Source organism: Falco naumanni, chromosome 10 (genome assembly GCF_017639655.2).
Source record: "Falco naumanni isolate bFalNau1 chromosome 10, bFalNau1.pat, whole genome shotgun sequence".
NCBI lineage: Eukaryota > Metazoa > Chordata > Aves > Falconiformes > Falconidae > Falco > Falco naumanni.
In genome coordinates, this window is record NC_054063.1 from 31,297,348 (window position 1) to 31,311,407 (window position 14,060).

The 14,060-nt window shown below is 38.1% G+C and overlaps 1 protein-coding gene across 3 annotated transcripts in view; it reads right to left on the reverse strand.

The window, feature by feature from the left end:
* The window catches only part of NCOA3 (nuclear receptor coactivator 3), an 85,128-nt gene that overhangs the window by 4,037 nt on the left and 67,031 nt on the right, over positions 1-14,060 (reverse strand). The window contains exons 11-23 of one of the 3 annotated variants that reach the window (XM_040609306.1): positions 13,235-13,382; positions 11,938-12,326; positions 10,797-11,677; positions 9,092-9,227; positions 7,795-7,983; positions 7,017-7,256; positions 5,490-5,616; positions 4,831-5,002; positions 3,766-4,062; positions 2,546-2,650; positions 1,863-2,085; positions 1,470-1,644; positions 779-920 (exon numbers count right to left, since the gene is read on the reverse strand). In XM_040609306.1, coding sequence (XP_040465240.1) covers positions 779-920; positions 1,470-1,644; positions 1,863-2,085; positions 2,546-2,650; positions 3,766-4,062; positions 4,831-5,002; positions 5,490-5,616; positions 7,017-7,256; positions 7,795-7,983; positions 9,092-9,227; positions 10,797-11,677; positions 11,938-12,326; positions 13,235-13,382 — 3,224 coding nt within the window. Of the gene's footprint in view, positions 1-778; positions 921-1,469; positions 1,645-1,862; positions 2,089-2,545; positions 2,651-3,765; positions 4,063-4,830; positions 5,003-5,489; positions 5,617-7,016; positions 7,257-7,794; positions 7,984-9,091; positions 9,228-10,796; positions 11,678-11,937; positions 12,327-13,234; positions 13,383-14,060 lie in introns of all 3 variants that reach the window. The other 2 variants (XM_040609305.1, XM_040609307.1) reach the window with 2 other exon arrangements.

The following is a 14,060-nucleotide window of genomic DNA, read 5'->3' on the forward strand; positions in this document are numbered from 1 at the left end:
TCGCTGTCCTGTTCCCCTCTTTATAAAAGGTACTTGTTATATCGAAATCCACCAATGCCTTACTTATCCCCTCCAGAAGTCCTCAGAATATTTTGGCTGCTTCCTTAGCCACCTTAGAGAAAATTTCATGAGGTACTTTCTACTTGAATAAATTTAGCTTACCTCAACACTACATTGCTCATCCCTTGGTATTTTGTGGAAAGATTACAGTAAAAGTATATTTAGTATTTCAGCCTTCTTTGCAGTGCCTGTTACTAGCTCATTTTTCCCTTAAATAAGGGGCCTAAATTTTCCACAGTTTCTTGCCATGTGAACACAAGCTATTCTAAGGTATTACAAGGGTTGGTATTGTCACTCGCTTCTGCCAAAGAAGGATACTGTGCTACCGGGATTCTTGGTCTGACTCATGAGAGCTATTACCTATATATAATCTCTTTTACATCTGCTAAAGATGCTTTTCACAATCTCTGCGTTTTGCTTTCTGAGGTTTCTCCAGGCTCAGAAGTATTTAAGCATCCTTCATGCTGTTTAAGCCATGATCCTACCTGTGATATTTCAAAGTCAACAGCTAATCACAGCGTACGGCTCGGGTTCATCATGGATTTGATTTAAGCATCATTAAAAATAAGGTATCTCTTAGGACATACAAATGGTAGGTCCACAGATATAAACAGGATAACTGAGAACAGGATTGTGCCAGAGGAACAGCTTGAAGCAAATTGTATTCAATGGGAAAAGAATTTATGGATCTCTTCATCCATTTTTATGTACAACTTACCTGGTCTGGACCCATAGGCATCCCTGACATAGGCATGGTATTAATATTCATCTGTCCGATATGGCCACTGCTGCCATTCATGTGCATCATGCTGTACGCTGCCGGACTACCTTGATGGCTGAACTGCTGCTGTGGGAAAGAACTGAAGCACAAAAAGACAAACAAAATCACCTTCCAAGAAGTTTACACATTGATATATTGCCTTCCCTGCACCAGCTGTCAACACATGAAAGAGAAAATTATTTGTATATTTCTGGTTTCTACTCAATACCTGTTTAATGCAGGAACCAAACTTTCCCTCTCAAAAGGGATTTTGAGGTTTTAGATACACAAAGAAGTATGTGTATGCATTTCCTATTGTAACCTTTTTGGAAGCTTCTGTTAAGGGCTGCACTGTCCATAGTAACACTGTTCTGAACTTCTGTATTCCCTTCCGCCCCCACGTTATTTTTTTTCAATATTCAAAGACTATGTTGTTTCCAGTTACAAAGATTGCAGAGCTCCAATATGAATAAATGGAGCTAAGCATAATAAGATACATTTCATCAGTTGTATTTCCTAAACCAAAGCAGGATCAAGGACAGTACAGACATTACAGATATAATTATTTTTCCCTCTTCTAAATCCTTTTCCTACTACAACCCATTCAACAGAGCTTCTGCTTTCAACAGAAGACAAGACTGAAGTTCACCTGCTCCTGGCCATGCTGCCCGATGGCCAGCCCTTCATCTCGGGGGACTGGTACATTGTTGCTGTCTGAGGATGCTGCATCATAGGATTCTGGGAGGGTCCAATTCTCGATGACATCATTGAGTTGGGAGGGCTTGATACTCTGCTAAAGGCAGTGTCAGGTTGTTGGCTTATTCCTTAAAAGATGAAGGACAGACAATATACTTCAGTTACCATCACCCGGCACTTTTAGTTTGTTTTCTTGCAATGATGGGAAGAGAAATGTCATCCTTTTTTGCAGAAGTACTTTCTGTTTCTCAGAATGATTGGTATTTAGGTAGTTTGCATTAATAATAAATGAAGAAAGGGAGAAGAAAACCAGACAGACAGAAAAAAGCCACGTTAGTACTAGTACCGTAGTTCGGTGGATAGGGGAATTGCTGTGGAGGAACTTGAGCCATTGGAGGGCCTGTCAAAGCACTATCCATGCTTCCTGAGGCTGTCACGTTTGGTGGTGGGCTGAAGGCCTGAGGTTGCTGTTGCTGCTGCATCATCATTGCCATCCTCTGTTGTCTAAAATGATGACTTATTAGCTCCCTGTTACGCTGAGCCACCATTTGAGCATTAAGAAAACCTTGCTGCTATCCCCCAAAGAAAAGAAAAATCGTATTAGAAAACGCTTCTACAAATGAAATCATGTCAATCAAACCACCTACACTCTTAAGACCCAACATACCCATTCATTACCAGAACAGAAAGCTAAGAAAACCCACAGCCAGTACAAACATCATCAAAACATCAGACAAAAGTTCTCATTCATTTGTCATTGGTACTAACAAAATGATAGATCAGCTATCATATCCTGCATGGAAAAGAGTACTGGCACACTGTATTGATAGCATGACCTAATGAACAAATCCCTCTGGAATCTCATTAATAAGAGAGGTAAGAAACCCACCTTTAATTGTACAGGGGAAAAACCAAACAAAAAGGAATACTGTGGAACCATGAAAGAAGCTCCAAATTCTAAACATATGTGTAAAAGATGTCTCTATTTAAAAATTACTGTTTCAGATGGCTAGTGTAGTAATTACTAACCTGTGATCCCACCTGCGGCTGCATAACTGGTCTCATCACTGACGTATTACCACTAACTGGATTTTCCATCTTCATTTCAAGCGATTGACGGGTCTGATTCATAAACTTGGAAAGAGATGTTTTAGCACTATTAGCTGGAAAATACCAGTATCTGAATAATTAATGGCAACTCCTCCAAAAAACATTCTTTACAGACCTCTTGAATCCATGAAGTGCAAAGGTTAATTTTTGCCTTGTTTGATGTACCTGAAGTACCAAACTATTCAGTTAAGCAGCTCAAACACACACAAAAAGAAAACCCCTCCAAACAGTACAGCACTAACCGGCTTTTTTTTCCTTCTCTTGAAATTGGCACTTTTTAAGAATAAATCTATAGCACACTATTTGTTCCAAATCATGTTTGGGGCAGAAGGGTATAACCACTAGTTTTGCTTAAAATAATAAAATTTTGTCTCCTCTCCTCGCCGTCACAAAACCCCAAAGCCTTACAGATTGAATTAGCATCATAAAACAACCAAGAGAGAACGCAGTATTTCCTAAGGGTTAAACATCGCCCTTCCATGTCACACAGCACTATCTCAGTTTTCCAAGTTATATGTACACTGTATTTGATATCAGGACTGCATTTTCACAGGGGGAACCCAATGCTGAAATCATGCAGCAATTTTTTAAGCAATGCTTTCAGCCCCGTGTCAAGGTCTATGTGTCTGTACCTGCTCTCTCACCTTTCATCCTAAGAAGATGCCTCAAATGACATCAAATCAATAAATGGAAAGCAAACTTATATTTCAATAAGCCCAAATGATTCATTAGAAAACATAGTGAAAAAGTAACATTTGATTCATAGCAGAAATGCAGCTGCCCATTTAATGGTATCAGTGAGATTCAGAATAAATCTTAACATGGATAAAAAGATCATCCAGAGCTACGTCGTACAAAAGTATTGTTTTTAAGTACCAATAGTGGTGTGTGCTGCAGGAACCAATCCAATCTGTAGCTAAGGACGCTGGTGAAGGACAAACACTTGCCCTAATACAGGTTCTTTCACTCCTACGGCCATAAGGCACTCAGTGTGGAAAGCGCTGTCAAGACGAAAGATCTGTCCTTTCAATCATCTGCCGTATTGTCAACTTTCATATTTGTGAAGCAACACAATTCAGTGTGCACCTTATTCCATTCCAAAACAAGAAGAAAGTGTAAACGCAGGAGCACAAGATTACCTGCTGCCCCTGAAGCCTCTGCTGGAGCTGCATGCGGAGCTGCTTTGGTGTATTGGTTCGAGGTCTCATCACATTTGCTCTAGGATGCATACTTTGAAGTGGAAAATTGCTCTGTTGGCTCATCTGATTCATCACTGAATTAAAGGATGGCTGTTGTCCCTGAACGTTACTAAAACCTCCTGGCATTGCTGCCCCTTGCCCTTGATAGGGCTGACCATATAATGAAGGCTTCTGGTCAATCATAACTGAAGATTCCTGACCTTGAAATGAATCTTGTTTGGGTTCCAAAGCTTGTCCCTTCAACAGATACAAAAGTGTTTTCACTAGCAGTATATTCTTTAAGTAGGAATTCCTAAAGAAACAACAAAGCTAATACAGCATAGAACAACCTTGGGAAGAAAAACTCTTGGGAAGAACATAGTATGGACAGATTACTACTAGTTTTGTCTTCAGACAAATGAAATAGCAAAAGCTGGTTGCTTTTCTTTTTTTAATCCATTCTGCTGCACGCTGCTTACACTGGCAGACCAGTATCATTAGTCCAGCCCTTCTGCACTTTTTAAACTGCTGTTGGTACAAATGACAGTGTGATTCTCTGGGTTTTTTTAGAAAGTTCCAAATTATTCATAGAATTTCTTTTTCCTATTTGCTAGCCATGCAAATTCAAGCTGGAACTGGAGATGGAAGTGTCCTACTCACTAACATGTCACTGCCAGACAAATACTTCACAACCCAATCTCGGCTGACAAGTTTACCAAAGAAACCCAACACAATTCACTGCTTACAGAATTGTAATGATTTACACCCAAAAAAAAGCCCCCTAGATACCAAGGCATATTACAATAAACTTAGATCAGAGGATGCCATTTTACGTTTTTGTAATGCACAAGAAATATAATCATTACTGAGCTTCCGAAAGGTACTTCCAAAGGCAGATTTAGGAAAATGAAGACAAGGAAGTGAGGAGAGAGCGAGTGAGGAGGCCCTCCCTCTTCACTTTATTTTCAGGTTACAAAATAATGCAGGTTTTTGGAAAACAAATGGCCAAAATCTCTGTTCACTTACTTGGTTTACAAGATCAGGAATTCCTAATGCTCTGTCAATTTCTTCCAGACCTGTGACATCCGTATTACTCAGCAGCGTGTGCAGCTGATCCAAAAGTGCCCTTTCATCATTCTGGCCTTCCATGTTTGGTGCCGAACATAAGAGGTCATCCAAAGAGTTTCTAACTAATTGTCTATAAATATAAAACCATTACAACCATTATGGACTATAAAGACATATATGTAGTTTATATATAATATATTGACCTGGAGATAATGAAATACTATAATCACCCAGAAAACTGAAGTAAAACTGAATAAGTCCCAAATTTAGGTCCTAAAATGCCCGGTCAACTGCCACATATCCTCAAACACATGTAAATTGTGTTTTATCCTGGCTTCTGCATGTGCCAGCAAGACATGATTTCAGACTTTCCCACCTCTTTTTCTCCATGCCTCCCAACAAAAGGATGGATTGATTTTACTAGCAATACCTTTTTTGTGGAGCTGGGTTAAAAGATACCCTACGTCATATCATCGGTAGAAGCAGAAATAGATTCTGACTCCAATCTGTTATCCCCGCTATATATACTACATTCATATTTGTCCAGGTCTTAAAGTCTTCTGACAAACAGCGAACAGATGTACTTAAAGTTATATTAAAACCTTCCCCAATTCTACCTGTTTTGTGAGCCCCGCGATGCTTGCTCCATGGACAGCATGTTGTCAGGCCACGATCCTGGTTGGTTAGATGGTCCTGGCTGTCCATATGGATTCCCCCCCATGCCAATGTTTATCTCATTTGGCCCTGTGAGGTAAAACATTTGTGTGTTTTTTAAAAACAAAAAGGTGTCATTTTGCTCTCCCAATGCTCACCTAAAGCACTGTGGATGAGTACACAAATTGTCAAGCAGCTTCACAAGCTTTCCATTAACATGTTGTAGAGTGTGTACATACATAAATTCAGAGTAATTTTTAAATACAATAGACCACAGCTTTAAATACGACAGCAATCTAAAGCTGCTACCCTGTTAGAGCCTAATTGTTATTTCTAATCCTTAAGCTCCTAAAATAGGATCTTTTGACAGATTCAGCAACTTTATATCCAAAAATATATGGGGTTTCTGGCCAATGAAATCTAGGTACTAGTAAATATACATGGTTACAGGGACATCAACATTTGGCATTTTAAATTCCAAAACAGGGTGAAAATCAAAACTGAAGGTACATAATGCTTTGCTCTCTGGGAGTACGCCCTGCCTTCTATCTATTCAGAGACACACAGCACTACATAGGAGAGTTTGTGTCATCCCATTACTTCCCAATATTTGTAGGAGTCACCTAATGATTTCTAGCTAGCTAAGCTGAGGAATTCTGACTCAGTCATGACTGCACAAATTTCTTCCTGATTTAGACTCATATCCACACATCACATGGAAACAGTAAGTCAGAACTAGTAACAGTCCTGGTAGCCTTTCATGATAGAAAAGGAAAAAAAAAAGGAATGCCACTGTCTATTTTGTCCCTTTTTGGGCACACCAGCATTGGCACATTAGACAGGACAATTTCAGCTTTAGGCTAAACCTTTGTTAGTGATCTAGAACAGAAAAAAAGCACAGGCTTTAAGACCCTCTTGGTATTTCAAACATGCAGCTTATTTTCTCCCACGCAAACACGAATAGTTAGAAGAGAACCTGTATTTGCCATGTGGTTTTATTTGAAATTTGGATACTCCATGTGAGAAGAACTTAGAAATACTTAGGAGAAAGCTTTAAAAAAACCCTGATTAGTAAGACGTTAACAGCAAAAACACACGTATTTAAAATACAATGGAACTAAACTAATCAGAATAACTAAACTAATCAGAATACTAGTATCGTCAAATATAATCATAAATGGCATTTAGTCCCTGGAATTTAGCAGAGAAGTGCTGCACTAAAGAAATACATAGAAATTATCCCTCAGAAATCTGGAGACTCGGCATGAATTATCTGTGTATGAGACACACCGATATCACCAGAAGAAAACAAGAACACCAAAAGGTCATCAAATGTCCCAGTCAGGACACAATAACAGTCTTTACCTCAAAAAGCCTTTGGATGAAAAGCTGGTATTCTACTAAAACTGAAAAGACTCTGTTGATGTTGAATGTTTACTACGGAACCAGTGAGATTGTGTTAAGTAGACAATAAAATGTGAAGAACTTACTCATGTGAATCATTTGCTGTTGTAGCATTGGTCTAGTACCAGGTATGCTGTTGGAGCGAACGGGCAGCCCAGACATGGAGCTGCCCACCGCGGGCCTGGGAAGGGACGCACTGAACTCGGCTCCTGGTCTCAACATCGAAGCAGAACTTGTAGGTTCCAACCTGTTCACCTTTGAGTTTGGCAGACCCCAGTCTCCTGACTGGTGCTGATTCATCGGCACATTTCTGTTGGGAGCACTTGCTATAATGAAAAGCAGAAAAACACAATTAATTTTTCATCTAGAATATGTTACGTACTTTCGGTTTAGATTATTTTTATGGCGGGTTGCTTTGTTTTACCAACAAGGACACCTGCCAATAACACAACAACTCACTGAACTCCTACAAAAGTATCTAAAGCTTACCATGCAAGTTCTAAATCCAACGACTACGCTAATCTAAATAGATTTTAAAATATTAACGACTGACTGCCATCGTGACCTGTTCTTGCTTCTGTGTATCAAAAGCGTAAGTTAAATTCAAAACTCGCAATAGTAGAAAATAATTTAAATACTAAACAAAAGTAAAAGTAGTGGTAACAATACATAGATACTAAACAGTTATGTTCTTACAATTTCAGCTAGGGATAATAATTAAAAGTATTTATATGCTGATGGCAAAACTAATATTCTTTAATATTAAAGGTTTCTTCTAACCAAAATTCGTATTTATCTTGCAACCTTTTTTACATAAAAGCTTGTTTCTTCACAATGAGATCTATTTGTACACAATCAACAAACCCAGATTTGCTCCAAAATTTTCCTGGTTTTCCATCATCCTTGGACTTCCACCCATCAGGTTTTGTTTTTGTAACATGGAGAACGCACTGACATTCCTCGCTGAAGCACCTGAGCCCACAGGGCTGTCTAAAGACACAGCTCTGCTGAAAGGCGGACGGGTAGGCTGCACAGACTGGGGACTCCTCATACCTGTAGAAGAATTAAAAGATGCATGCAACCATACATTTTAAATAGAAAGTACCATTAATGACTTAAATAAGTCTGATCTATTTATGGGCGCGTATATTTGACCTTAAACAAGCCAGGAATAGTTATTTTGCTTATGTTTTCACTACACAAATCACATATTTTGAATACATAGTTAGGAACTTTTTACAGGAAAAGCCAAATGCAGCTCCCTTTGGCCTCGGACATTGAAGAAGTTCATTTTAAGGTAAGTTCTGTAACAAATCATGTTTTTCACATCTTGCAACACACTAGCATTACAGACTCCTTGATATAAATGAGTGCAGTGCCCAGCCTTTGGATAACTCTAATAGAAACAAGTCAAATGGTTCTATCTGGAACAGGCTGAATCCAGACACAGTGTGTTCCCGAGCACAGCACAATACATGGACTAACTAATGTCACTGTGCTCCACAGCCAACAGTGTCAGTGGCCTCACGTGTTCTTGTACATTTTTCATTATCCATGTTTCACCTCCTTAGGTTATCTCGGCAATCTACTGCCCTATATAATCAAGAAATGACCAACACTATAAAACAAAGTGACAACTGCAGTGATGCTGGTCTATTGGCAAGGTTACCTTTGCCTCCTAGTCAGCTTCCTACTAAGGAAGCGCACTCCCTTCAATGTCAAGGAGGAGAACTGATTAGAATTTGCAGGTCAGAAGATGGTTTTGCGTAGAGGAAGTGGGAAATCAAAAGATTGCCACCAATCCCGTATTATTTCCCTAATCATCTGTAAGGAACAAAAATTTACAACTCACAAAACATTTTTCCTGATGTCTTTGTCTCTTAGAAATCTACGTTAGACAAACCCCAAAGAAACCACAAAATAAGGAGCTGAAGTTAACAATATTCAATGTGCATATAGTAGATGAGCGCTGTCAAGACAGCTAATAGTGTGCATAATAGCCTATGAAAGCATAATTAGCCATTTTGCATTACATTTGTCCTTCAAGATATAGGAGATGAAGAAAGCGTTCTCTAAGGATTTGAGGATGTATTATGTTTACATCAGGTAAGAAGAAAACCCTAATTTTAAAACCAAAGTGATATTAGATGAAATTCCTTACCCAGTAGGGCATTTCCTTGAAATAATGCTTGTTTTGTGCCAAGGTTATTTCCGTTTGCCGACATAGCATTATTGTAAAACTCTGAACTAGTCAGATCACCTAGAATTGCATCCAAATTATCCAAGTCTCCACTCAGCTGAAAAAGACGCAGTAAAATGCCAAGGTTATTTACTATCATATGACTATCCTTCAGCTTTTATTTAGCTCCTTGCTCATCTTAAAAAGATATAACTGGGAGACAAATGTTTTTTAGTTCACTGACAGTACCTTGGACTCTATTTCCAAAGAACTTCAGTTATCATTTAGCTACTTCTTTTTTTTTCTAAGAGTACTCTACTCTGCTTGGCTAATTTTGAGAAATAGGAGAAACTGATACATATAAATGAAATGAAAAACACCTCTGAATATAAACATTTCAGTCATCACAAATTACCAAGATAAAAACACTAATGAGAGCAAACAATGTCAAGAATGTGTACCATTCAGCGATAAATAATGTATTTGTCATACACAAAAAGCCTAATTTGATCACTGATAAACACAACACCACATGAAAAGCACTCCTAGATCTTTCCAGTATGCTGAAGCCCTGACCTTCTTTAAAAAATTGTCTTTAAATCAGACGCAGTTTTAATAGAAAAAGAATTGCATATATAGTGGAGTCATATCTTCACAAAACAAGCTTCTCTGAATATGTTAATTATATCTCAGGAGCAAGTACTGAAACTGCATGATGGGTACTATTATACAGTTGTTAGTGACTTTTCCTTAAGCGGTACTCAAAAAAATGTTATGAAGTGTTTCATTTATAGCCAGCCATTAGCTAATATAAAAATCATGCAGTCATTTTTTATTTACATAGTTATTAGTGACTTGGGAAATCCAAGTTCTAAGATATCAACACGTTTTCAGTAAACTCTGCCATACTGACCAGTATTATTCACTTTGAAGTAGCTCCAAATGTGACTTAGGAACTAAATACAGAATAAATATCTACACTTCGTAATTTTAAGAACGGCTGTCTCTAACAAGTGAATTGCTGCTTTCAGGAGAGTTGTTCCCAGTGACAGTTTGCTAGATCATGACATTTCTTGGAATTTCAGCACCAGAAACAATGAAACAAATAAATATACATGTATTTATTTGAATGCCTAATATGTATATATTTGGAACAACATTTTCCCTCATTTTAAGGAAAAAAAAAGAGTGCTAAAACCAATGAATGAACTAAAAACAATCTATAGCTATTTTAAGTATTACACATTTTTGTGCATTGTTTCTATTTTCAAATAGAAATTATGTTTTACCTTTTGCTATGGCATTGCCAACTAATTACAGAGGCAGTTACAGCTCCATTTCCTAATAAGCCATAAAAATAAACATGTGCTGTGTGAAATAGCAGATGTTAAAGATCTGATTGTAAAGAGTAATTTGTAAATATACGCTACCTTAATCGTACCATAACTGAAAGATAAGATTAGTCCAGGACTTCAGTACAGCACATTTGATTATATGCATGTCCTGTAGTTCTCTTTGTTTATGCTCTTTCAGTTACAATAAACCCTGAGTGTATGTTTTCACACCACTTGCACAGAACTTTCTTAGAAATGTTTATACACACATCCTAAAAATTTTTATATTTACCCATTCAATGTAATAAAAAATGTTGCTTTGTTCACTACCATCATTTTACATTACACTGTACCTCCTCTGCTGGTTCCGTTTTTATTTTCATCTCTTTTTCTTGACTAGAAGTAGGAATTGTAGAGCTACTGCATTGTCCCATTTTATTATCCACACTTTCTACTTTAGGCTTCAACTCTTTGGAAAGTGGGTCCTTAACATCATCTTTATCTAAGAGGTATCTTAGTAAAGCATTGTTTTCCTTCTTCTTTGGGCTGAGTTGTTCCTGTTTGACAGTGCCTTCTCCACAGCTGGCTGTATTACTAGCGTCATGATATGTGTCTTTTCCAGTCGCTTCAGCTGTGATCTTGGCTACCTCTGCAGGAGAATTACCGTTCTGCAACAATTTATGTAAAATCCTATGCTTCTCTTGCAGGAGCGAGCCATGCATGTTTGAGGAGGAGGATACCCCTCCAGATGTTGATGAGGAAACTCCTGAAGGGCTGGTAACGTTGGTAGAAGTTTCTTTACAATTTGAGTCTAAAGGTGAGTTTGATGCTGTAGAATGTCCTCTTTCATCTGAGGAGCATGTGAGTAGCTGAAGCAGTTTTTTATGCCCTTTGGTTTCAGATGGTCCTCTCTGACTTTCAGATGCCTCCAGATTTCCCTCTTTAGTATCTTTCTCACTAAGAGGATCCCTGCTGTTTGACTGGCAAATGGAACTTTCCACTTGGTTTTGCTCACAATACAAACCAGAAGGGCTTTTGGAGTCCTGGGTACTCGTTTTACTTTGCTGAGCTATGCTCATGTTTGGGGAATTATCCAATTTTGGACCCGGTGAAGAAAGTGTTGATAAAAGGGAAGTTCCAACACCCTCACTGATGGCTTGAAGAGCGCTAAGAGAGCTGCTAGAGAAAGTGCTGTTGCTGGTGTTGCTGGCAGACCCCATTGGAGAGTGCATACCTGTATCACATGACAGAGATCAAATTTTATTAGACTACATAACTGTCTGTATCTGCTTTTGCTCTGGATTACGTATTGACTGCCACACTGAGTTAATCACTTTAAAATAATTTTTTACCATGAAATTAGGTATACTACATTTAAGTAACAGATACAAGGTCATACAGAACTGTTAAAAAGGATGAAGGGTGGAACACAGATAAAACTGAGAAAAGATAGCTTTAAAAAAAAAAAAAAAAAAACCAGCAAAAATAAAATACCTGTAACTGGAGAAAACTGGTGTGAAGTCATTTTTGGACTCCCTCGGTTCCTAGGAGATATCATTAGATTCTGTTGGCTGGAAGTTAAACCAGGACTACCATGTGGTGGGCTACTTATGTTTAACCCATAACTGCTGTTCTGATAAGCAGAGGACTGCATTCCGGGTCCGGAGTTCACTGGCCCCATATTACCGGGGCCTCCATACCGAGTGCTGCTGAGCTGACCCGCTGCACTGGGATCTCCCATGCCATAGCTCCTGTTCTGCATTGGCATGCCTTGACCAGGTGACATGTTCATAAGACCACCAACAGAATTTGTGTTTCCAGCCACAGGTGTTCTGATGTTTTGCCCAACTGAATTAGGATTTGGCCGATAACCGTTTTGTTCTCTGTAAGTTCAACAACATCCCCAGAAATCCCAAGAAAACAAATTAAAACATTTTTTTTGGAATCAAGTGCAACAAAGACAGAATAACATTATTAAATAATTTTCCAAAAAGTTTTTCAAAGAGAGTAGTGCAAACTCAAGCTTACACAAAAGCAGAACTAAGCCATGCCCTCATTTATTCATGACAGAAGTGCCTGGTCTTTTAGGTCATTTGAGTTGTAAATACATACAGTATCACCCCTTAAAAAAGCTTTCATCAATAGTCATTTAGTCAGATTTATCAGTTTAAACATCTTCCTTCTGTTACTCCCTTCCTGAGTCGATGCATGACACCATTCTAGTGTGCACACTAATGATGCCCTGAACAATCACAGCTACTCATTTTTCAGCATCTGGAGGCATTTTAATGCCAGAAGCAGATTCCTTCCAGAGCGGCATTTCAATTATTCTTGCAATCAACAAGAACAGGTCACAGGAAGTGCTATTTAAGGTACATTTAACTTTGAGTCATCAGTGATGCATCTGAGGGGGTTTTGTTGTCTTTTTAATTGGTGTGCAATTAAAAAGAGTAAGATAAAGCATGTAAGTGAGCATTTCTATTTTCAGTGTTTCATCATTATGTTAAGAGACTAATGAATATATAATACAGCCCCCATGCAGGCACTGAGGAAGCAGTCTCTTCTGACTGTGACTGTCTTTCTGCCACACAATTAAGTTGGAAGTGTCAGTGTTAGGTTGACACATCTATTTGTACGCTACGCAACTCTGCTTCCCAAGTTATTCCCCCTCTGCTTGAGTTTTAATCAGATAAAATCTCCTGATATGCTATTCTTTTCAGGTATCTCCAAGGTCAGATACATTTTTAAAAGCTATGACACTTAAATGACAAACAGATACCACTTATTTCACCTTTGAAGAAAGTGGGTAGAGACAAATCCATGGCGGTCATTAGTTACAGGATTTCGAAATAGTTTACTCTTTGTTTGCGCTGTCACTATAGTACCATCCGCTAAAGAAAACCGATACAATGGTGTTTCAGCATGACCTTGTGTATACGCTGTAAAGGAAATACATAAATATGGTTCGTATTTTAAACCTCAAGAATTATTAATATGTATTCTATAGAATTGTAACACAATACCCTTCATTTGCTGAAGATTTTTTAAAAAAGAGAGAGAAAAAATAAATTAATAAGAAGACACACCCAAGACAGATATTCAGAAAAGGGAAGTATGCCACATTTCCCCCTAACTCAGTAGAGGGAAGATAAAAGCAAACAGATTATTTCCATGCTGCAGTATTCCATGCACAGCTGGCAAAGTTCTACATTTTTTAACAGACTTCCAAGGCTAGGTTAGTAGGTCTTCATGGCTTCGCCTTGTGAAACTATTTTTAAGTTTGAAAGTTTTATTTCAATCAAAAAATTGCAGAAACCATTGTTTTTAATCTGAGCTCCAAATTTCTTGTTAATTTAGGATTTAATCAGTCAAGTCAAAGAACTTCCAATGGAATTGAAACTCCACTTTCTGCCAGTATGAGTTTCTCTTTATTTAGTATCCCCTCTACTTGAATTACTTAATGAATCCTTCAAAAAGAACAGAGTTCAGAAGACTTAGAAAATGTCATCTTTGGCTGTACTTCACTTTATCTATCAAGGTTATCAAATTAGCATTACTAAATACATAACACTGGAACACTGAAAATATTTGGAACCCTTGTGTCTTGAATAAGAAAA